A 23,540-nucleotide genomic window follows, 5' to 3' on the forward strand; every position below is an offset into this window, starting at 1 on the left:
AAAAACAAGAAAAATGATGAAGGAAATAATGAAATTACCAAACTAACCCTGACTTAACGGAAACATTAGACGAGGTTAAAAAAAGTACTAAAATTACAAGTTTTAGAAAAGAGAGGTAACCATTTGCAATAAATTCAAAATCGGTACTAAAGTTGCGTAAGTGGACAGACCACGGGTACTAAAATGGCACTTAACTCTTTTTTATATTAACAATAATAATTTAGTTACTGATTATTTTATTTTAGTTTATTTAATTTGTGCTAGTTTAACCTTTTAAAAAAATCTACACATATTTGTTTAATTTTTTGTCAGTTTAAAAAGAAGTTTTTTTTTATGAGCGGCTTGACCTTGTTTATCAATAACTTTGATGGAACATATTTATGCAACAATGACGAGAACAATACTTTCTTTACTTGATTTTTTGTTATTTTTGTTTTTCTTTATTTTTGTATTTAAGGTTTTTCTTTTTATTGGCATGTGTTGTAGATCTTTTATCTTGTGACTAAAAATTATTATCAAACCAGATTTTTACAGGAAGGGAGTGATTTACGGGTTATTCCATTGTGAATATTCGGTCAAAATTGTGATTGAGTTTCCTAATTCTTGTACTTAATTATAGGCTAGTTTTTCTCTTTTATTTTGTATAAATGTATGACATACAATTGGAATATATCATAACCTTTTGTGATATCAAAATCTTATATGGTATCAGAGCGTGGTTACTAATCCGCTCAAACAAAAAAAAACCTCAAAACCCTAGCACAGCCGCTATTCGTTCATCACAATGGCCGGCAGCGACTCGAAACAAACAAACAACAGCAACCCTGCTGCCGATCACACTTCCCCATATTATCTTAACCCTTCAGACTACACAAGGCAAATGCACGTGAACGAAGCCTTGAATGATAACAACTACCTCGACAGTGTTCAAGAGATGGAGAATTTCCTATTCGCTAAAAATAAGGTAGGATTCATTGATGGAACTTTGAAGAAGCCTGATCCTAATCATATGGCGTGGTTACGCTGCGATGCTATGATTAAGGGATGGCTGAACACAGCCATGGAAAAAGAAATAAGAACTAGTGTGAAATACGCTACTTCTGCCCAAGAAATATGGAGCGACTTGCAAGATCGCTTCGGAAAGGAAAGCGCCCCCAGGGCGTATGAATTGAAACAACTTCTGTCGATGACTAAACAAGAGGGAACATATGTGTCCGCCTATTTCACGAGGCTGAGGGCATTATAGGAGGAGATAACGTCTGTTTTCCCGATCCCAAGATGTTCATGCGCCGGCTGTTCGTGTGAAATAAGCAAGAAAATGTCCGATTCAAGAGACAAAGAAAGGTTATATGAGTTTCTTCTTGGACTCGATCGTGAGTACTCAACCATCAGAACCCAGATACTTGCCATGAAACCTATTCCTACCTTATTAGAGGCGTATCGCCTCGTCTTTGAAGATGAAGAACAAAGGGCGGTGACCACTGGGAAGCAAACGAGCACCGATTCCGCTGCGTTTCAAGCTTTTATGAAGCAAGATGGGGCTGTTGCTGCTGCTACACAAAGCCAAACAGGTTCCAAAGCCTACAAGAAACTCAATAGCGACAAGATAGGGCACTGTGACTTTTGCGGAAAAGACGAGCACAACCGTGACGTGTGTTTCAAGTGCGTAGGATATCCAGAATGGTGGCCCGGGAAAGGAAAGCCGGAAAAGGGGAGAGCAAAAGCGGCGCATGTAGAAACAGGCTCTAAAGTTAATGAAGCGTCCCAGAATGAATCAAGCCCGATAACGGGTTTGAACAATGAACAATATAAGCAGTTCATCAACATGTTCACTGTGAACAATTCATCCAATGTTGAAGTAAACCATCCTATGGCAAACATGGCAAGTAGATTGTATGAAGGTAACAAATAGGTTGTAGACTCGGGTTGCACCGAAAATATAACTCACAATTTTGATTTGTTTCATGGGAACATGGAAGCAACACGTGAACTGCCCATTACCATACCTAACGGTGACTCTATACCCGTTAAGGGAAAAGGCTTTTGCACCTTGCCGAACGGAACTAAAATTCGAAATGTCTTATATGTTCCGGAATTTACTTGCAATTTACTATCCGTCAGTCGTTAACCCAAGATCTTCGTTGTGTAACGTTTTTCCCCGATTTTTTTGTCATGCAGGACTTGAGTTCGAGGAAATTGATTGGAACGGGTAAATGTCAACAAGGTCTATACCGGATGAGGATGGTGGGATGTGAAAGAATGGCTATGGCGGTTACTAATGACATGTGGCATCAACGTTTGGGACATGCTTCACACAGTAAACTTTCAATTTTATATTTCGTTTCTTTAAAAACAAATAATGATGTTTGTGATTCATGTATGAAGGCAAAGTTTACTAGATTACCTTTTATCACCGGTTTCATTAAGACAAATAAGTGTTTTGAACTTTTACATTGCGATATATGGGGAAGGTATCGCACACCCTCCTTGACTAGGGCAAACTATTTCTTAACTATAGTCGACGATTTTAGTCGATCCGTTTGGGTTTTTCTTTTGAAGCATAAGTCGGATGCTAGTGATATTTTAATTGCCTTCCATAAAATGATCAAAACACAATTTGGTAAAAATGTCAAAAGGGTTCGATGTGACAACGGTGGGGAGTTCACTTCGAACCGAATGGCCACTTTCTATAGTGAAGAAGGGATCTTGCTTGAAACCACATGTCCCCACACCCCGGAACAAAATGGTGTCGTAGAGCGAAAACAACGACACCTACTCGAAACCGCAAGGACATTAATTTTGAAGCAAATTTACCATCAACCTTTTTAGGGGAGTGCATTCTAACCGCCGCATACATAATAAACAGGTTACCATCTAAATCCATTAACAACATGACGCCTTATGAACTCGTTTATAACCAAAAGCCAAATTATGATCACATGAAAATATTTGGTTGTCTTGCTTACTCCCGAAGCACCGAAACGAAAGGCGACAAGTTCCAAGAAAGAGGGAGACCAGGAATATTTTTAGGCTACCCACATGGGACAAAGGGGTATAAGGTGTTTGATATTAAAAGCAAAAAGATGGTAGTGTCAAGAGATGTGAAATTCGTTGAGACAGTGTTCCCACATGAAAAGATAAATTTTCACATCAATGATGAAGAACCCGAAATCTTTGATTTACCACCTTGGTTTCACATCACCCACCTAGAACCAATTACAAACAAACATCACAATAATGAAAATGAGCCAAACAGTGGTCATAAAGAGGCTGAAGATGTCCCAACTAATGACCACAACTCAAATGATACTGAGTCCAACTCAAATGATACTCCTAATGGGCCAAGTGACCATGGCCCAACTGAGTCCAATCCATCCCAACTTGAAACTCAAACAATAAATGACCAGGCTGAAGTAGAAACAGAAGTGTCTCATGAAACGGAACCGGTAAGAGAAAGAAGACATAGATCTCGACCAGGTCATCTCAACGATTACATCCTTAATCTCCCACCATCCATAGACCAGACGTTACCTGTTTCCAATCAAGATTCCTCTACGGTACACTCGATTGCTAATTTTATCACTTATAAAAACTTCACTAATTCTCATAAAGTTTTATTGGCGGCCATCGACTCAAACGATGAGCCCAAGACTTTTAATCAAGCCATACAGGATGCAAATTGGAGAGAGGCAATGAAGAAAGAAATTTGTGCTCTCGAGCAAAACGGTACATGGAGCCTTGAAGATTTGCCTGAAGGCAAACATGCTATAGGGTCGAAATGGATTTACAAGATAAAGTATAAGCCAAACGGAGAAATCGAGAGATACAAGGCAAGGTTGGTAGCAAAGGGGTTCACACAAATGGAAGGGATCGACTTCCATGATACGTTTGCCCCCGTAGCAAAACTGGTTACGGTCAGAACGCTTCTCACAGTGGCAGTAAAAAGGAATTGGGTCATAAACCAACTCGACGTCAACAATGCTTTCTTACATGGAGAATTAGACGAAGAAGTTTACATGAAGATCCCACAAGGATTCAAAAAGGGAAAGGAAAACAAAGTGTGCCGACTCAGAAAATCACTTTACGGCTTAAAGCAGGCGTCAAGAAATTGGTATCAAAAGTTCACATCATCCCTACAACAAATCGGTTTTAATCAGTCTCAAGCCGATCATTCCTTACTCATATTCAAGACCGATAGATCCTTTGTCGCAGCTCTCATATACGTTGACGATGTCATTCTTGTGGGAAACAACGTTCATAAAATCAAAGAAACAAAGATTTTTCTCAATGAGGAGTTTAGCATTAAAGACCTTGGGCCTCTAAAATATTTCTTGCGTATAGAAGTGACCCGTACCCGATAAGGAATGGTCTTAAATCAGCGAAAGTACGTCCTCGACATCCTTGAGACAGCGGCATAATGGGCTGCCGACCGAGTGCCTTTCCTATGGATCAAAATACTAAACTTGCAAAGGATGATGAAGAAGTTAGAACTGATGCAAGCAAGTATCGAAGACTCGTGGGGAGGTTACTGTACTTGCAAGCAACTAGACCAGACATTACATACTCGGTTAATGTCCTAAGTTAATTTGTAGGCGATCCGCGTGCAAACCACATGGAGGCAGCCATACGAGTTTTAAGGTACCTAAAGGCAACTCCGGGTCAAGGTATACTGCTGCCAAAGGAAGAAGGAGTAAATTTGATAGGATACACGGACTCCGATTGTCTTGGATGTCCCTACACGAGAAGATCAAGGAGTGGCTATCTACTACTCTTATGAGGAGCACCCGTGTCTTGGAAGTCAAGGAAACAGTCAGTTGTATCACGTTCCTCGGCGGAAGTCGAATACCGCGCGATGGCCACCATAGTGAGTGAGATTCTTTGGTTACGATGGCTTTTGAAGGAATTGGACATTGAACAAAATAACCCTACACAACTATTTTGTGACAACTTAGCTGTTAAACACATTGCCAATAACCCGGTATTCCATGAAAGAACCAAACACGTAGAGATGGATTGTTACTTTGTAAGAGAACGAGTCGAGTCTAAAGACATAATGCCGTTGCACGTTGATACAAAGCTTCAAATTGCCGACCTGTTCACGAAGCCTTTGGGAGCACGGCAACTACAAGTATTGCTTGACAAGTTAGGCATTCTTAACCTTCATGCTCCAACTTGAGAGGGAGTATAGGAAGGGAGTGATTTACGGGTTATTCCATTGTGAATATTCGGTCATAATTGTGATTGAGTTTCCTAATTCTTGTACTTAATAATAGGCTAGTTTTTCTCTTTTATTTTGTATAAATGTATGACATACAATTGGAATAGATCATAACCTTTTGTGATATCAAAATCTTATAATTTTAGACCTGTGCGTTGCGCTGGGATTTGAGGAGGTATGTGTAAGCATAGGCATTGCATTATAAGTTACAATGGTTTTGTTACAAAAAAGAGTTAAATGAGTACATAAGATTCTAGTCCTATAAACCTAGTAGCAACATCGTAATTAGCTGAACTGTAACAAACACGCCCACTACATCTCACAATTTCCCGGCTTCATTCAAGAAACTTATTGTAAATACTTTTAATTCTTCATATCTACATTAGCTTGCTGCTTCTCATAATTTCCCGACTTCATTCAAGAAATTTATTTAGCTACTCTTAGCTTCCTCATATCTACATTAGCCAAAAACTGCCTTAATAATATAAGTTATTAGTTAGGAACTATCTGAACTACAAAATAATAATCTGAAGGGATAAAAATAACATGTACAGCTCGAAGAACAAAAGCACGGCGCGAGTACGCTTCCAATAGTGACGAATCAGAGTGAGAACCAAACATAAAAACACGTACACGTTTGAATATGATAACGCCACTTAAAACATACATGAAAACAAATAATATATAACCAAACTATAAAAAAAACTCGAAACGTGATATGTGGCTTGATTCAGTGGCGAATCCAGAAAATTTAGCCAGTGGGTGCAAAAAAAAGTTCAACCTAGAACTCGTCAATTCAAAGTAAAACAAGCCAAACCAAAATGGGTCGCGTCAAATCATAACGGGTCGAGTAAAAGAATTACATTAAACAAACTACGTATAGAAATGTAAACAATAAATTTCATTAAAGATAAAAAATACATATTACAATTGATCTCTACGAGATTTTTTCTTTTAAAAAAGGTTAGTTACATCTTCATTCGTAACACTTAAAAGTGCTTTTTTTTCAACACTACAAATTACACAAGCATTCAAAAAATCTTTACCAATTCAATTACCTAAATTTGTCTTTATGATCTTCATTGCCAAAAAACATCTCTCAACCGTTGTTACGGTTGCAATATGCAAAATTAATGTTAGCTTTAATAATTGATAAACCAAATGAAAAGATATATGTTTCCTTGTTTCCACCATTACTCTAGCAAGATTCGCAAGACCTTTCAGATTAGTAAATCTTTCATCTTTTAGCACACTATCAATGTACAAGCTCTGTTGAGATGCATGAACAATTTTGTCCCCATTATCAAAATCATATGGATAGAACTCACACAGTCTCATTAACTTTGATACGTCAAAATTGAAAAATGAATCATACGGATTGAAAACCAACATGTTATGAAGTAAATCCGAGTTAATCTCGTTAAAACAATCACCAAATTCTTGAATTTTCATATCGACAACACTGTTGAAACAATAAAAACTATAATGATGTTGATTGGTGATTGTGTACCTTTGTTTTTTTGGTCTATAACCAGTTTCATCGACACAGTTTTCTACCATGTTCAAAATTTGAATACTATATTTTCCACAAAATGAATGTACTTTCTCTAAAAGCTGATCATATCCTATATTCTTGAAACTGTCCTTTAGTCGTTTCCACCAACAAACAACTTCCAAAATATCTTGTTCTATTCTTTGTAGAGCTCGTGATAATACATTTGTGAGCCCTAAAATGTGTAACATCAATAGAAAATTAAAAACAAATTCATATGAGTTTAAATAGGCTAACATCTTGATTGCTTGATTTTAAGAAGAAGGATTACTGCATTCATCTCTACACATATAATTTAAAAAGTTAAGTTTGGGGCATTAAAAAAATTATAAATGGGTCACTAAATTTTTTTTGTATGGGTCACTAAATTTTTTTGGATGGGTCACTTGGGTCTTTGGACATAATATATTACAAATTTGTAAAGAAAACTATGGACTTGAGTAGGTGCAAACTCTCTCCCTGACTGAACACTAGATTCGTCCCTGGCTTGATTCCCCTTTTTGGTTGCAACATACGTTGTCGTTCAAAATTCAAGCAACAAATGAAGAAGAACATACAATTGAGGGTCTAGAATCAAAGGAGTATGAACAATGAAACCCCCACGGCCCATATATGAATCCAAAGGAAATTCACCCGAAATAGGAGCAAAATTGGAAGTTGCAGTCCAAAGACATAGTATGTTACCAATCTTGAAATCACTCGATCATCAAATAAAGTATCATACATTCAAACTTGGCACCAATCTTTAAGTTGCCACCTTTAAACACCTCATTTGCTGCAAAGAAATTCAAGAGTTGACAACATCACCAAAACCCCATATCAAATTGAGCACAAAACTCCAAGATTCAAGAAACCCATGACGTCAAATTACGAAAAGTATAAGGGTTGAGATTTCAAAAAACCCCTCACCAAAAATTTCAAAAAAATAATTAAAAAATTATAACTCGAAATATAAATCAAAAACTTAAAAAGTAAAAATACTAAAATGTTTTCTCCGTTTTTCTCGTTTCATAAAAAAAATCCAAGAAATGTCAACTCGTTTTAATCATTTTCTTTTTTTAGTTTGACCAATTCTGACTCATTATATACATTCAACCCATTCAAAAACTTAAATTTTGTATTTTATATTTTATTATGTTTTGTAAAGGGTATTATACTATTATATTTTTCAGTACTAAAGAGAGTACCGTTAGCGTTTATTTTATTATTATATTTTAATAAAAAATGAACATGGTTCTTACATAAACTTCATACACACAAAATAAATTGTATTGGGCACGTAAGCCGAGCCGCCAAAAATACATCTTTTTTACGTGTTGAAACCAAGACAGCAACCCGTTAAAACTTGAAACTTTTTGTATTTAACTTTTTGAACTAAAATTATAAATTTACAATAAAAAAATATGAATATGTATAAAAATAATTATTTTAAAATGCTCAAAAAAATTATATCGTTTATTTTTTTATTTGTATTTTTTAATAAAACACTGATTTACGAAAGTAAAAAAGGAAAACACATTAACGTTTGAAACAATGAATACGACCACTTTAGCTAAGCAATTCGGCCTAAAATTGAATAGCACCAAATTAGACTTTGAGCTAAGCCAACAATAGCAATACCGGTTCAAATAAAACGGGATAGAAATATGGCTCGTTGGATACTACATACAGGGCGCACCAGCAAACAAACAAACGATAGGTCTACGATATTCATTTGATTTAAAGAATAAAGGCGGCAACATGGAAGAATCAGTTCAAATGCCCTAAGCCCACAAAGATGGAAAGAATATCATCAAAACCAATAAACTATAACAGGGCCAGGCCAACAATTGTTTTAAAGTTGTACCACCTCCCTATCTCCGTCCCACATACACAAACACGATGTCTTTCAGGATACAAGCAAGTAGTAACGACGCAACCACAAGGGTAAGGAAGGGTATCTACAAGTAGAAAGACGGGAATCCAAGCCATCCGAAATGAATTTTCCGACATTCTGATTCAGATATATCAGCTTTAAACCAATTCCCGCAATGAAACATTATTTGTTGAACCCACCCATGGTCTAGTTTAGAAACAACTCATTGCTTAATCTATCTTCAGATTTGTTCTATCAAATATCGAGAAACTCATGCCCATTGCCCAAATTTGTTCAAATGCTAGTCAAATAAGTAAGGAGGCCCTGCCACATCAACGCATTTTTGTACCAAGGTAGCGAGACAGTCACCTCACGTGTAATCAATCTCGCTAGTACAATTGTATTTTCAATGGCAATTTGATAGAGGTTATTCTTGCCTTCTCTATGTTCAGATTTTGGTTTTAAAAGGCATGAGGAGGCATTTAGACCCCAAAATCATCTTAATAAGCCATAAATAAATAATCATCCAACACGCGTTATCATTTCTCTAATAGTCATGACATTTAGAAATCATCTGGTATTCATTCTACATAGAAGCACGACCAACTACTCTACTCGTCCACAAATATTTTAAAACATCAAATTTAGTTGTAAACAAAGATTGAACTCTTGATAAGTCAAACATCAACTTTTTCTTGGCGGTAAATAAAGAAATATTCACATTCACAATTACCTGTCGCTTTTTACTTTGGGGAAGTCAGTTTAGTTTCATCAGAATCATGCTTCATCGATGAATCCCCACCGCCCATCAGTTCCCCAAACGCTTCCACTTTCACAGGCGGAGCTCTAACCAGACTCATATTCCTACATCCAAACATAACTAATTCAGTATTTTTATCGAAATAATATACTTCAATTATTGAAATAAAAACTGTTGCTTACGGTGAATGGGCTTGCGGTTGGAGCTGGGGGATTTGAACAGAAGCCATGGGTCGAAATTGATTGTTGGATTGAGATTGAAAGGATGAGATGGAAGCGAATTGCTGCTGGCGCATATGCATTTGGGAGTTCCTGTAGTTTAATGTTGAAAAGGTGGTGGGATTGTTGTCCATAGGAAACTCGGGTGGGTTTTCAAGTTTGACTTCAACCATTGACCTTTGGCTTTGAGTTTGACTGTCATTATCCATATTAATGTGACTGCCCATGTTCATGACGGGGCGAGTGGTGACAGGTTGGCGCCTTCGCATTCGCTCCCACTGCTGCTGTTGTTGCAAAGTGTGAACAATTTGCTGTTGTTGCTGTTGTGGCGCATGAACCATCTGGTTGTGCATTTGCCTTGGAAACTATAACAGTAAACAAAATGGTCAAAAGGGTCGGATTGAACTTTGACTTTAACTCTCATTTGGGCAATTTCCGGCTTGTAAACGACCAAACTAACACAAACCGGACATGCTCGTGTTCGTTCTTTCAACTTTAATTGAACAAACGATTGAACAGGATCAGTTAAAAGAACGAGGCTTTCTTGTTCAAGTCCGTTCGTTAGGAAAACGAAAGTCATCATGTTCGTTTATATTCATTTGTTAATAGTATAAACGAACGGTTCTTGAACCGAAACGAACTTAAACAAACTAATGTAACTAAACATAGATGAATAAACACAAATAAAAAGTAAATTTAAAAATCAATATGTTGGACCAAAAAAATAATAAACTACGGTAATATTTGATTGTCATAAATCTACAATAAATTGTAATAGACCCAAAAAATTCGAATGAATACATAAAAATAACAAAAATACATGAACACAAATGAACGAACATAAACGAATGTACTATATATGAGTGAACGTTCACGAACAAACAACATATGTTTTCATGTTCGTCCGTTTATTAAATAAACGTGCATAAACGAACTTCCCGCCGAATGGTTCACTAACCATTCACTGAATGTTTGGTTCGTTAACACGCCATAGACTTCACGTAACCAATAAAAATGTAAATTTAAGCGATGTGTGATTAATGATTTTCTGCATTATGATGAAAATAACCAGGGGCAACTTTGTAAAATATCTTGAAAAAGAGGATGAACAAGTAGAATTAAGTGTGTAAACGAGCCTAGCTGCTCGCAAGCTACTCGGGATCGGCACGCTAAAAAGCTCAATCAAGCCGAGCTTAAACGAGCCCGAGCTTCCCTTATCGAGCTCAAACCGGCTCGCGACCCTAAACGAGCATGTCATTAATATAATTTTTATAATATATATTTAATAATTATTAATTAATCTATATAGTGTTATGAATAAATAGCTAAATAATATATTTTTATGTTATATATAAAACTATAATAGAATACTATATATAAAAATAATTATAAATATTCTCATCGTACTCGGTATATATCCCACCAATAGCAAAGCTATGGTAGGGTCTGAGGAGGGTGAGATGTAGACAGCCTTACCTCTACCCTTTAGGAATAGAGAGGCTGCTTCCGGTGAGACCCCCGGCTCGATAGTAGTTTTGTATCAAGCCTTGGACATAAGGCACATAACACTCAACCATCGGGACACCGCAGATTGGTGCATGTACCCTTGTCTTTCGGCTATCAACGCCACCACATGATGCCTGATTAACCTTCCGCCACTTTGAACGTTATTTTCACGAAATTAGTAAAATAACGTCAAAATAATTATAAATATACAAAACATAATTAAGAAATAGTAAACAAGTTGAGTTCAAGCTTTAAAAACTACTCACAAGCCGAGTTCGAGCTTGAAAAACTACTCTCGAGTCGAGCTTGAGCTTTAAAAATAGAGATTGAAACTAGCCAAGCTCAAGTTGTGTGTAAGTTAAACGAGCCGAGCTCGAGCTGTGTGTAAGTTAAACGAGCCAAGTTGTGTATATGTTAAACGAGCTTAGTCGAGCTCAGGCTCGGCTCGGCTTGTTTTCACAATTGCCCCCCTTGTAGAATTTAACTAACCTGGTGTGGTAGCCTAACACTTGTTTGATTTGGCAACTGTAACTGACTATGCATCGCATGAACGTGTTGCATTTGTGCCGGTTGTTGTTGTACAGTGTTCTTAGTACTATCTTTAACAACCTCAGCAAAAGCCGTAAGATTCCTAGAATAAAATAAAAACATAACAGAACAAAAAACAATCAACATGTGGCTTCAAAAAACAAACAAACTTGAAACTTACCTTGGCTTCTAAACTAACCGAACTAACACAAATAGAGCATCTTCATGTTCGTTCGTTTAACTTTACGCGAACAAACGATTGAGAACAGGAACATTAAAACGAACAAGGTTTTCTTGTCCGCGTTCGCTCGTTAAGAAAATGAACATGTTCGTGTTCATTTGTATTCGTTCGTTAACACTGAACAATATAAACGAACAGTTCACAAATGTAAGCGAACAAACAAAACTAAACATAATGTGATAAACAATGTGTTAAGCTTAAAACATTATTAAAACTAGACTAAGTTATAATGGGCCAAAAAGATTTAAATAAATATATTCTTTGTTTGAAACAGCTACAAAAATTTTAAATGAATATATTAACCAACGTAAACTATCAAACATACATGAACACAAAAGAACAAGAAAAATTTTAATTGAACGAACGTACACGAACATTCACAAACATGCATGAATGAACTAGACACGTGTTCATGTTCGTTTATTTAACTAAATGAATATTTTTTTTGTTCATGTTCGTTCGTTCAACTAAATGAACATATTTTTTTAACATGTTCTTCATTTACTAAATAAATGACCACAAGCCAACTGTTCACTCAACGTTCAGTTCGTTTACATGCTTAAACGTACCCGTGTCCAATTGTTTGAAGAAACATCCTCAACAATTCAATTGCAGAGCACTCTTTCTTATAACCATCAGAAAGCACTTTCAAAATCTGGCCCAATTTACACACATGAGACCCAAATAACTGCCCAAATATATCCAACGGCCCGTTAGAAGCCCGATCAAATCCCACATCCATTAACAAACGCGACACCACTTTTCGCGACAGCTCAGCCGCTTGTTCTGAACTTAAACTATTCTTCATTCCCGAGGATCCGCTTTTTACACGGTCATGATTCCCGGTTTGTTCCATGTTAAGATACTCGGGTCGTATACCGAGTCTCTCTAACATTATCGGGCTTTTGGTCATTATTGGTGGTAAATTATCTAAAACTCCGTTACATTTAACGTTTTGAACAGTATCCATTTGATTTGAAGTCGGTAAAGCACTATCGGGTACCGAGTTTGCTATAAATGTTATCTCAGGAAAAAATAAACTTTCATCGTCGACATCTAAATTAGAAGATATTCTGGCTAAACTGTTATCGAACATGGGACCAGCGTTTTGGTCTTCCATAAAGACTGCTCGGCTTCTTTTATGTTTTTCTACAATTTTAAGGTAGTTGGACATTTGTTCGGGTGCGCGTTTTTCGGATTCAAGGTCGCCTGAAGGTAATCTGTATGGTTTGATGGATCTGTATTTTTCAATGAACTGAGTGTACCATGATTCAGGGATTCTTTGGGACATGTTATCATCTTCGTGTACACCATACCGCGATCCAACACCAAAACTTGGTTTTGATTGAACCTGTAAAATAAAATGTGGTTTACAACAATTATTTCTAGGTAAAAGTGGACTATGTTTTAATGCATAAAAAATGGAACAGTAATAAGCTTGTAGCTTTGTTCCTACAATTAACAATAATAGCATATGTGAATGTTAAATCCACAAGTAACCAGAAATTGATATTGCTTATCACATTCATCTGTAGAAATGTGTGGTCACAGGTTAGCAAAAATATAACAAGGGCTAGAAGTCATGACCCATCATTATAATGTCATATAATAATGAACTTCTGTTTACTAAGTTATCACAACTAATACAAGCTTACAGATAATAACAAGAAGTACAAAATAGTTTGTTAACAACTAAACAATAGAAACTCTAGTGTAAATTAACATTTTCCTCCATGGCATGGGATCCTGAATATGAACTTTTTTGCTAGTATTAATAGCACCTACAAATCCTAAAAAAGTAAATGTTCTTCTGTAGTGTGAAAATAATTTAAGAGCAAAAAGTCATATAAGGTGAAAGTGATAAAGTCAAAGTAGTCAAAGTCCCAGGTAGCTCCTTGAAGCTTGCTTTGCATATAGAACTTTTGAGTCATAGTAGTCGAAGTCCCGACGCAAGGCGAATAAAGTGCATGTCTGGGGCAATGTAGTGCACTAATAGAAATATATATTAAATTTTGAAAAACTAATACCATTCTCACATAGAAAAATACAATGTAAAGATATAAAAACTTCAAAAATAATGACAATTTAAAAATTCAAAATCTAATCAACTTAAAGTCTTAAACATAACCAGTTAACTTTCTTAGAGTTGTTACAACACGTCAACTTTGGAGTAGCCCATAGTTGTCATTAGCAAATAGCGGACGATAGCGACGACCTACCTATACGCTACATAGCGATAGCAATGAAATAGCGAGCACTATTTTGTGTTTAGCGATAGACTAAAGAAGATTTTGGAAATATTTTACATGTATATTTTATAAAAAGGCTCCATTTTCATTCTCCATAGATATTTATCCCCAGAAAAAAATAAAAAAAAATAAAGTACCGATATTTCCTGCTATTATGTCGCTAAATCAATTTAGCGGGAAACTGGTGATACGCTACGCTAAACGCTATATCAGGTGCTATGAGCGCTATTGACAACTATGGAGTAACCTCCTAAACCTCCATCTCCTCTGTCCCATCCATTTACATTAAAATGGGAAAAAAATATGTTTCCATGTGAAAAAGAAAAGCTGTTTCCATTGTTACATACCAGTTTGCCTGAAATTTGCAGAATTTTGCTTAAATTTTCAGGATCTGGCAATAATAATCTGACCAGAATCTCGCCCTAAGGTTGCAGGGGGCGTCTGGATCGCAGCAAGGTGCTTTGTCAACTCACTTGAGAGCCTAGGCCTAGGCGTGCACCCAAATAGCCCTTCCAGCACGTGCCTAGGCCCTCAGGCGAGGCGCAGGTAAAACATCTTGCTGCTGTCCATGTCCTCTGGAGACCTTTGAGCAAAGATTCCTGTCAAACTCAAGTAAATATTCCTGCAAAATTCTGACATAACTCTGCAAATTCCGAGCAAACTAATCCGAAACATAAAAAAATCAGCCTAAAATAGCGCTCTAAAAAAGCCAAAAAGGTAACAAGAAAGAGTGAGGAATTAATAATGATATCATTTCATTCCACAGAGAGTTGATAATAAAGAGAGAGAGAGAGAGGCCTTAGAAGGCGGTGGTGTAGGAGTGTCGAAAGTATAATAAATATCATCCCCGTGCAGCTGAAGATCTGGAAACAACAGAAGAAGAAGAAGAAGAATATTATAATAATAATATCAGTCAGTTTCTAGTTAGAATTGGAATGATTGAAATGGACAACTTACAATTGGGATTGAGCTTGGCGTTAGAATGAATAGTGGATCCTCGAGGGAAGAGTGAGACGCAAGCCTTGTTGAACAAGAGGGCGCGTGCACGGAGCTGAAGGTGAATAAGAGCCCTAGATTTATTAGAGTCCATCAAGGAGTCCCAAGTAGAAGGCGAAGACAGGTAAGGAACGAAGAGGGAGTAGAGAGAGTCGTCTCCCAGCCACCTTCTCCACACGCCTTCAGATTCCAGCTTCCGGGCCAGCTCGTACCCTCGACCGTCCTCCCCCAGTAACGCCATCCAATCCTATTCAAGGAGGAACCATAACTCACTCTATATATATATTTATAACATTATTTTCATTTAATAATCTAATAAATTTATCACATAACCATTATATGCCCGGTGTTGTATGTAGGGATAGGTTAGTACTGAACCGATACCATGCATATACCATGTTTTAAGGAAAATCAGGATCGGGGTTTGTTATAGTAAACCCATAAAAGATAAATACTTGGAGGATATATGGGAATTTCAACTTTAAATATGTCGTTTCATTATTAGCTTAATAAAAAAATATTAATATATAGTGCAATTACAATGCCATCCCTTGAACTATTTATAACACCTGAAAAATTTTCAAGACAAAAATATCAACTTTTAAAAAATGAAGGATAAAAATATAAATATTCAGTATGGTTGTTTCATGATATAGATCATTTCGAATTATATTCGAAATCTTATTACTTGAACGCTTAGTAGAAGAAACATTCATTCAAGATATGAGATATTTCAACAGACATTTAAATTATCAAACAAGCATAAGAGTTTAACATAAATAACAAGTCAATTATCACTTATTAATATATATATACACTAAGTGCCGCGATGTGGTCGCTCCCCCATTTTTTGGAGTCACCAGATTTGCTTGATTTTTAAATGGAGGCTTCTCATGCATTTGACCCGAATTCATGGGTATGGGTCTTACCAAACCCAAATATTCCTTAAACGGGTTATAAAATCTCATTAAATTAAAAATTATTCTCACCAAATTATTGATGTAAAAATCCCATAAAATAGGATCCACTAAAAGTTAATATCTTATTTATTTTTAAAAAGATATATATTATTTAAATTAAAAAACCAATTTGATAGTAAAAAAATAAACGGGTCATGGGTCTCATCAAACCATAAGTATATTATTAACTTTCATAAATATTATTTATAATTAAAAAAACAATTTTATAGTAAAAGAAATAACCGGGTCTTGGGTCTAATTAAAACCATATAGCTTTTAAATCGGTTTATAACATCTCATTTATTTGTCAAACAATTTATCATCAAACTATAAATATATTAATAACTTTCATACAATAAAAAAATATAAATGTAAAAAATAAATAAGTATTAGAACAAATAATATATATAAAACATCCCCCATAATATGGAGACAAAAACTAGTATAATCATATACTAAAATATGTTATAATCATTTTACTAATTAGATGTCATACGTTTTAAAAAAGGAATAATATAAAGAAAACTAAATGAAAATATTATCCAGAATTTAAGATATGGGGCGTACTTAAAGAATTTCACAAAAATATCATACTTCTATTTCGTTCTAAGTACGTTAAATTACATTATAAATACTATGATAATATCAAATAATAAAGGGATAACATGATGAGAAGCTATATTAAATAACAAATACTATATACAAGAAGACTAATTTACATATTATGATAACAAATTATAATACGTGTGTATATCTCAATTAAGTATCTTAATACCAGAGGGGAAAACCAACACCCACTTCAAATTTAATTAGATATATCAAATTCATATCATGTATTAAGCGAATCAAATTGGTTTTATGTTAGGGTGGTCCACTACGGAGTCATATCATGTATTAAGTGAACCAAATTGGTTTCATGCCAGGGTGGTTTACTATGGAGGCAATTCACATCCTAAGAAGATTAATAAAAAAATATAGAGAGAAGAAGCGTGACTTGCACATGGTGTTCATTGGCCTAGATAAAACTTACGATAGTGTGCCACGTCGAGTACTCTAGGAATGCCTCGAGTATATAGAGGTCCCAAGAAAATACATACAGATAATTATGGATTGTATGCAAACAGTGCAACAAGCATTTGTACGCCCGTGGGAGATACTGAATTCTTCCCAGTGGAGGTAGGCCTTCATCAGGGGTCAGCGTTAACCCCATTTCTTTTTTGCAGTAGTCTTGGACGTGTTGTCAAAGTCGATTCAGGAGACAGTCTCATGGTGCATGATGTTTGTAACAACTCGGATTTTTCCAATTTATATTATCCGACCCGCTTTTATATTTGGGTAATTTTAAATGATAAAATATCGCGTCTAACGAGTATTTAATACTTTATTAATAATTGTTTGTTATATTTATTTATTAAATATAAATTAACTTTGAAACATATTCAAATTATATCCTAAACTATACATTAACCTATTTTTGAATCCATACTTATAGTTGAGGGACCAAACTGCAAACTATTTAAAAGAAATTATATACTAATAACCCAATTACCCATATACCCGTAACTCATGAACCCATGACCCGTTTACGTTCCTTAAACCATAATCTTCGTAATAACTTGGAAATCGAATCAACAACTTGATAATACTTGCCTAAACGGCATTGTCGACAATATTAATTGGGAAACCAGATCAATTAAGATACGTATTGGCATAATTCGTTAACCGCCATATAACCCGTTTACTAATATGCACTAAACAACAATAATAACACAATTAATCTCTTCTGAAGCGGATTCGTGACCTTGTTTTAAGCCGTCACTGCCTGAGCTAAATAATCCTCTGTTCCTCGTCGTTTGAGGTAGTTGAATATATGGTTTTGCTCGTCGTTAATTGCTGTACAAGAGCCCTAACGTTAATTGGATTAACAGTTAACGGATTAAACGATTGAATTTTTTTAGGGTTTAAGGATGAACTATTAATTGTATATAATATATCGATCTTATCCTTTAACCAACGGATCTTGTAGCATAGCTGGTTGCTATGTGTGCGTATCATTCATTGAACCTCTGGCGTCACTGCCTGAGCTAAATAATCCTCTGGCGCGGTTCGAGTCCCTACCACCCGTTTTTACTCTTTTTATTTTTGAATCAATTTTTTTATTAACTATTAATCAATCCTGTTAAATCATTGAGCAGTTTTGTTTTATAATATAACTAGTTTTTAGCCCGCGTGTTACGCGTGTTTTTTAATATATTATTTTAAATATAAAATTTTTCATGTTAATTTAATTATTGGGTTGAGCTTTTAAATGTTTCGTTTATATGAATGCTGCTTCCAGTGTCAGTGTCATTTCAGCTATAGTTTTTTTTAACCAATATGGGCTATATTATTGTTGGGCCGAGTTTAATTTCAACTATACGTAATGGTTGTTTTTGTTTATCATGTTTATTGCTTTGTTCTCTATAGTCGAGGTGGTTTAATATTAATTTAATTAACCTACATAGATTATGAATGGGCTAGTATAATTTGTTTTTGTTGGTTGCATCATGTTTACAATTTTGTTATCTAGAGTCGAGATGGTTTAATGTTTGATGTTTTTGTTTGTCCGTTTTACATCTTATCCATAGTTTGATGTTATTAATTGTTTAATAATTTTTGAGCTATTGATAATTTTTATTTTTATTGTGTTTTAGTTTTGGTTAAATATGTAGGGATTTTGATTATGATGTGTTTAGGTTTCAACTTAAACATAAATTTAATGTGTAAATTAACCGGTTTTGTGAATAGCGTTTAAGGAATTTTGTAAAACAGGTCGGAGCGAGATAAAGAAAAAAGAAACCCAGTCATACAGTTAATAGAACCGAGTTCATAAGTTCTGGTATGAAATTAAAACAAAACAAAACATAAGTTCTGGTATGAAATTAAAACAAAACATATAAGATGGAGCTAATCAATTTATACCCATAATTTCGGGAAATTTTTAATATATGATTCGTGTTTATTCTTCGTGAAATTGTGGTTGACTCATGTAACATGATTCCGAAATAATTAATCGTTTAACATGCTTGTCTTGTGTTTGGGGATGTTAATTTTAAAGTTTTGAAAAGTATTATATTTGCACTCGTCGTCCTTAGGCCCATTGCGATTAAACCTGGTTGGCATCAAATTCAAAGTTGAGATCTTGCAACCACTTAGCCTAAATCGTAACTTCCCCTCCAATACCAATTAAGTTAAAAGTCATTGGCACATTTTAAATTAAGCTAAAAGTCATTGGCACATTTTAAAAGTATTATATTTTAAAGTCTTGAAAAGGAATTATAAAGTCTTAAAAAAAAAGAAACATATATTAACTTTTTTGACAATAAATAGAACAAAATTCCTTGTTCATGTTTGCTCGTTTATTAAACAAACTTCAAACCAAATATTTCACGAACAGTTCAATGAATCTTCGGTTCATTTGCAACCCTAAGATCAAATTTTAAATTTGTTACAAATACCTAAGGTGACACGGAATCCGAAGCCACCCGAACCTGAATTAAAGAATTCCTGAAAAAACCAAACCAAAAAAATCAAAGCCTTTAATAGGTCGGTTATCATAGACCATCAAAGACTTTGATGGTTATGTTTCTGAAACAATTTGTTTCTTTGGAGTCTTTACCATAGACATTATTCATTGAATTAATTTTAATACTTAATGTCAAACCATATGCATTATAGAAATTTGTACATATAGTGAATGATACAGAAAAATAATATTATTACAAAAGTCATCTAGTTGAATAAAAACAATTTAGGAAGTTTGATGCATTTAAAAAATACGTGCTTTGGATGACATTCAACCCATACAAAAATCTAATGAAAGAGGAACTGCTTGAAAAATAAAGGATCTGTTATTCGTCTGTAAATCAAGAAATATATAAACATCAGCTACGAGGATCTGACCATACAACCAAGCATCAACTGGTTTGCAACAATAAACTACAACTTTGAAATTACATATGTGCAAAATGTTAATACCTTTAGAAGAATGTGATTTCGGGCGGCAATTACTGGTGATAGAACCACATTCCAAGCTTCGACCACTAATTTTGAAGAATGTCCGAGCATATGCTTCCATCTGCATAAACTGGCGAATAAAAAGAAAGTCCATTTGGATCATAGTAATAATAATGGATCAAAAGGTTAGAACTTCAACTGTTAGATGAAAAGAAAGCCGGGAGCGGTTTAGAAATCAACAAAACTTTACATGAGTGTTTGCAATCATCACAACTTTAATAATAGTTTGTATAATCATTTTAACCATCATAATATTTATAAAATTCACTCGCAGACAAAACCCTACGTGCATATACTAACAACAGCACTATAGTTTCTATTAGTGTCGTTTCAAACAATTTGAATAATTAAATACATTGACTAATAATCATAATAAGGAAATCAGAAAACCTAAAATCTTACATAAGATGCAGCAGCAGATCCATCGGTAGTCTGTTCAGATGAAGAATCAAAAGAACAGAGCGTTTAACCATAACCTGGTGCGCTTAATAGTAAATACCTTTAGTATGTTTGATTCCAGTTGACTTGAAAAGCTGAGGCGTCTTAATGGTAACTCAACCAATTCATGAATCTGAGCCACTTGTTTATGAAACCCACCTACATCATCATAACCAATCTCATCTAATCGGTCCTTGTAATCCCGTTTAATTGGTTCACTTTCACATAAGATTTAAGTGTCAGGATCCAGATCTATCCACGATAGAAAGCGAATTATTCAAAACATATAAACTAATTTAGGGTGAACATACCTTTGATTGGGATGATCATCCTGAATGAGAAATCACATTGAATCGCGAGACATGGGGGCGAATTACGGTTTCCAAAACGTGGAGACTGGTTTCGGAATGAAACATATGGTGTTGAAGAATGGGTTATTTAAAATCCGGATCGACGGGTTTTCTAACCCGTGATTTTTAAAAGGGTCAAATGAATTCCATGGATAAAAAGTGATTTAACAAATTATAATAAAAAGATACAATCTTGCAGGCACTAACAAAAATATAATCTTGCATGATTAAAATGGTTGGATTGCCATAACTTCACTTGAATATCCATAAATAAGAACATATAACTACAAAAGCGTAAAAAAGGTAAAAACTCGTTAAAAGATTCGTGGATAAAGACTGATTAAACCAATTATTGTAAGATACAAATCGGGCACAACTTGAGCATTTTTCCACAATCGCAACATGTCTGCAAAAATATAAACGTGCCAAAACCGGTCAAGTTAGATCGACCCCCGGTAACGGGTCATCTTTCAAGAATTCTTTAGTAAAAAGAAGTGTCATTCACATTAAAGCTTTGTATGTATGTATATATATATTTTAAAATTTTCAATGTTGAATTAATGGGGCATACCTGATGTCCACAGCCAAAGGAAAATGGGGCATAGATGTAATGTAACAGAAAATATCAACTAATATTACTCACTTTTAGTATAAAATAACAAAACCAAAGCTGATTTTCTTATGTAGAAGTTGGGATAGGCGGCGACTTAACCGAATCAAAACCCACGAAAATTGAAAGCGAATACCTGCGCCGTGCAACCCATCACTTGATTCACAAGGTTTTAATCGATTCAACAACCTCCGGAAAAAACTTCGACCCGTTTGGTTGAATTGGATGTGAGAATTTGAATCTTTGGTGTTGATGATGGTGGTTTGACGTGGATGACGAAACAATAGAGTCGATCTACTGTTTGTAGAAACACGAATTGACGAATGATTGAAATCGGTTTTGAAGAAGGTGAAAGAGGGTTTCACAAAAGGGTTAATTACCTTCAAATTGTTCCTCAAAGAACACCTAATTTGAGGGATGGAGATTGCCATTGCAAACTCAGCTCTACAGCCTCGTCAATCAAACCTAACGGAAAGAATCAAAAAAATATACACACACCAATTAACAAAATCTAATTAACGAAATAAAAATCAAATGCTACCGTGATTGTGAACACGAATAACGAAATCGAATCCGCAGAATACAGAATCAATCAATGAGAGAAAGGTACGGTTAGTTAGATTTTGGGTTATTAGGACAGGGGAAAGGGTTAAAAGAGATTTTATGACCCGTAAGGGCTATCCGGGTTACATCTTACCCATTACCCACGTAAATTGGTTAAATTAACGAGAGCTCTTCATTCATAAATCAAGTAATCTGGTGGCTTTATAGAGGGTGGGGAGCGATGTGAGAGCGACATGTAGGATTTTATGGTAGACAATTATATAGATAGTTAGATCAGTAATTAATATTATAATGTTATAAAATTAGTAATTAAACAATTTTGTTTTATATAAAAACCGACATATTAATCGATCACCTTTCCGAACTTTGGTTAAAAATCGTATATATATGTATGTATATATATATATATAGAAAATGGTTCAAATAAAAAGAAGTAGTTTCCTATGAATGGTAAGAACCAATAGTATTTTGACATTTGGCATTAAAACCTATGGTGAAAGAATAATTTTAGAAAACTATGTCGGTTATAATGATGAAAGAGTAATTCTAGGAAACTATGACGGTTTTTGGTAATTTTAAATCTTAACCATTGATTGATATGATCCAATGACTATGATTTATTCTTAGTCTTCTTAGAAAACTACTTGTTTTTAGGTTAACCCTCCCATATATATATATATATATATATATATATATATATATATATATATATATATATAGTAAGGTTAAAATAAGAAGTAGATTTTTCCTAAGAAGTGTAGAAAGTGTGTTTTCGCCATTAGATTTAATAAAATACACCGCACAATAAACACACAGCAACTAAAATAAAACACATTGCACAATAAACACACCTTTCATATTCATCATCAGATCAACATATCTAACGCACCAGATTACTAATTACACTTCTTAAACAAACTCCACTTTTTATTTTAACCCCACCCTATATATATATATACTAGTTTTTATCCCCCCTATTACGGGGGTTGTTTTATATTGTTTGTTCTAATATTTATTTATTTGAATTTATATTTTTTTATTGTATGAAAGTTAATAATATACTTATGGTTTGATGATAAATTGTTTCACAAATAAACGAGATGTTATAACCCGGTTTAAAAGCTATATGGTTTTGATGAGATCCAAGACCCGTTTATTTTTTTTACTATAAAATTGGTTTTTTAATTATAAATAATATTTATGAAAGTTAATAATATACTTATGGTTTGATGAGACCCAAGACCCGTTTATTTTTTTTACTATAAAATTGGTTTTTTAATTTAAATATATATATATATATATATATATATATATATATATATATATATCTTTTTTTTAAAATAAATAAGATATTAATTTTTATTATATCCTATTTTATAGGATTTTTACATCAATGATTTGGTGAGAAAAATTTTTAATTTAATGAGATGTTATAACCCG

At 34.5% G+C, this 23,540-nt stretch overlaps 3 protein-coding genes across 3 annotated transcripts; 1 reads left to right on the forward strand and 2 right to left on the reverse strand.

Moving 5' to 3' along the window:
- Positions 1-784: 784 nt before the first annotated feature.
- On the forward strand, positions 785-1,246 carry LOC143530645 (uncharacterized). The gene has a single exon (XM_077026125.1). The coding sequence runs from the start codon at positions 785-787 to the stop codon at positions 1,244-1,246; it is 462 nt and encodes a 153-aa protein (XP_076882240.1).
- Positions 1,247-6,268: 5,022 nt separating this feature from the next.
- On the reverse strand, positions 6,269-6,778 carry LOC143530646 (uncharacterized). Its single transcript, XM_077026126.1, has one exon. It carries the CDS (start codon positions 6,776-6,778, stop codon positions 6,269-6,271), a length of 510 nt encoding a protein of 169 aa, XP_076882241.1.
- Positions 6,779-9,048: 2,270 nt separating this feature from the next.
- On the reverse strand, positions 9,049-15,366 carry LOC143530651 (uncharacterized). Its single transcript, XM_077026130.1, has 6 exons — positions 15,085-15,366; positions 14,926-14,990; positions 12,448-13,229; positions 11,599-11,740; positions 9,568-9,968; positions 9,049-9,489 (listed from the first exon to the last, which is right to left on the reverse strand). Exons 1-6 carry the CDS (start codon positions 15,362-15,364, stop codon positions 9,369-9,371), a joined length of 1,791 nt encoding a protein of 596 aa, XP_076882245.1. The 5' UTR covers positions 15,365-15,366; the 3' UTR covers positions 9,049-9,368.
- Between the last annotated feature and the right edge of the window lie 8,174 nt (positions 15,367-23,540).

Source organism: Bidens hawaiensis, unplaced genomic scaffold (assembly GCF_021521415.1).
Source record: "Bidens hawaiensis isolate Kalapana, Puna unplaced genomic scaffold, B.hawaiensis_p1.1 tig00008968_1, whole genome shotgun sequence".
In the NCBI taxonomy this organism is placed as follows: Eukaryota; Viridiplantae; Streptophyta; class Magnoliopsida; order Asterales; family Asteraceae; genus Bidens; species Bidens hawaiensis.

What these genes read in the sequence shown, in the direction of transcription:
- LOC143530646 (XM_077026126.1), bottom strand. Translation starts at nt 6,778, where the DNA reads ATGGTAGAAAACTGTGTCGATGAAACTGGTTATAGACCAAAAAAACAA.
- LOC143530651 (XM_077026130.1), bottom strand. Translation starts at nt 15,364, where the DNA reads ATGGCGTTACTGGGGGAGGACGGTCGAGGGTACGAGCTGGCCCGGAAG. An exon ending in GTGTTAGGCTACCACACCAG is followed by an intron (nt 9,969 to 11,598) that starts GTTAGTTAAATT and finishes TTACTGTTATAG; the next exon opens with TTTCCAAGGCAAATGCACAA. An exon ending in CAACCGCAAGCCCATTCACC is followed by an intron (nt 9,490 to 9,567) that starts GTAAGCAACAGT and finishes GTTTGGATGTAG; the next exon opens with GAATATGAGTCTGGTTAGAG.
- LOC143530645 (XM_077026125.1), top strand. Translation starts at nt 785, where the DNA reads ATGGCCGGCAGCGACTCGAAACAAACAAACAACAGCAACCCTGCTGCC.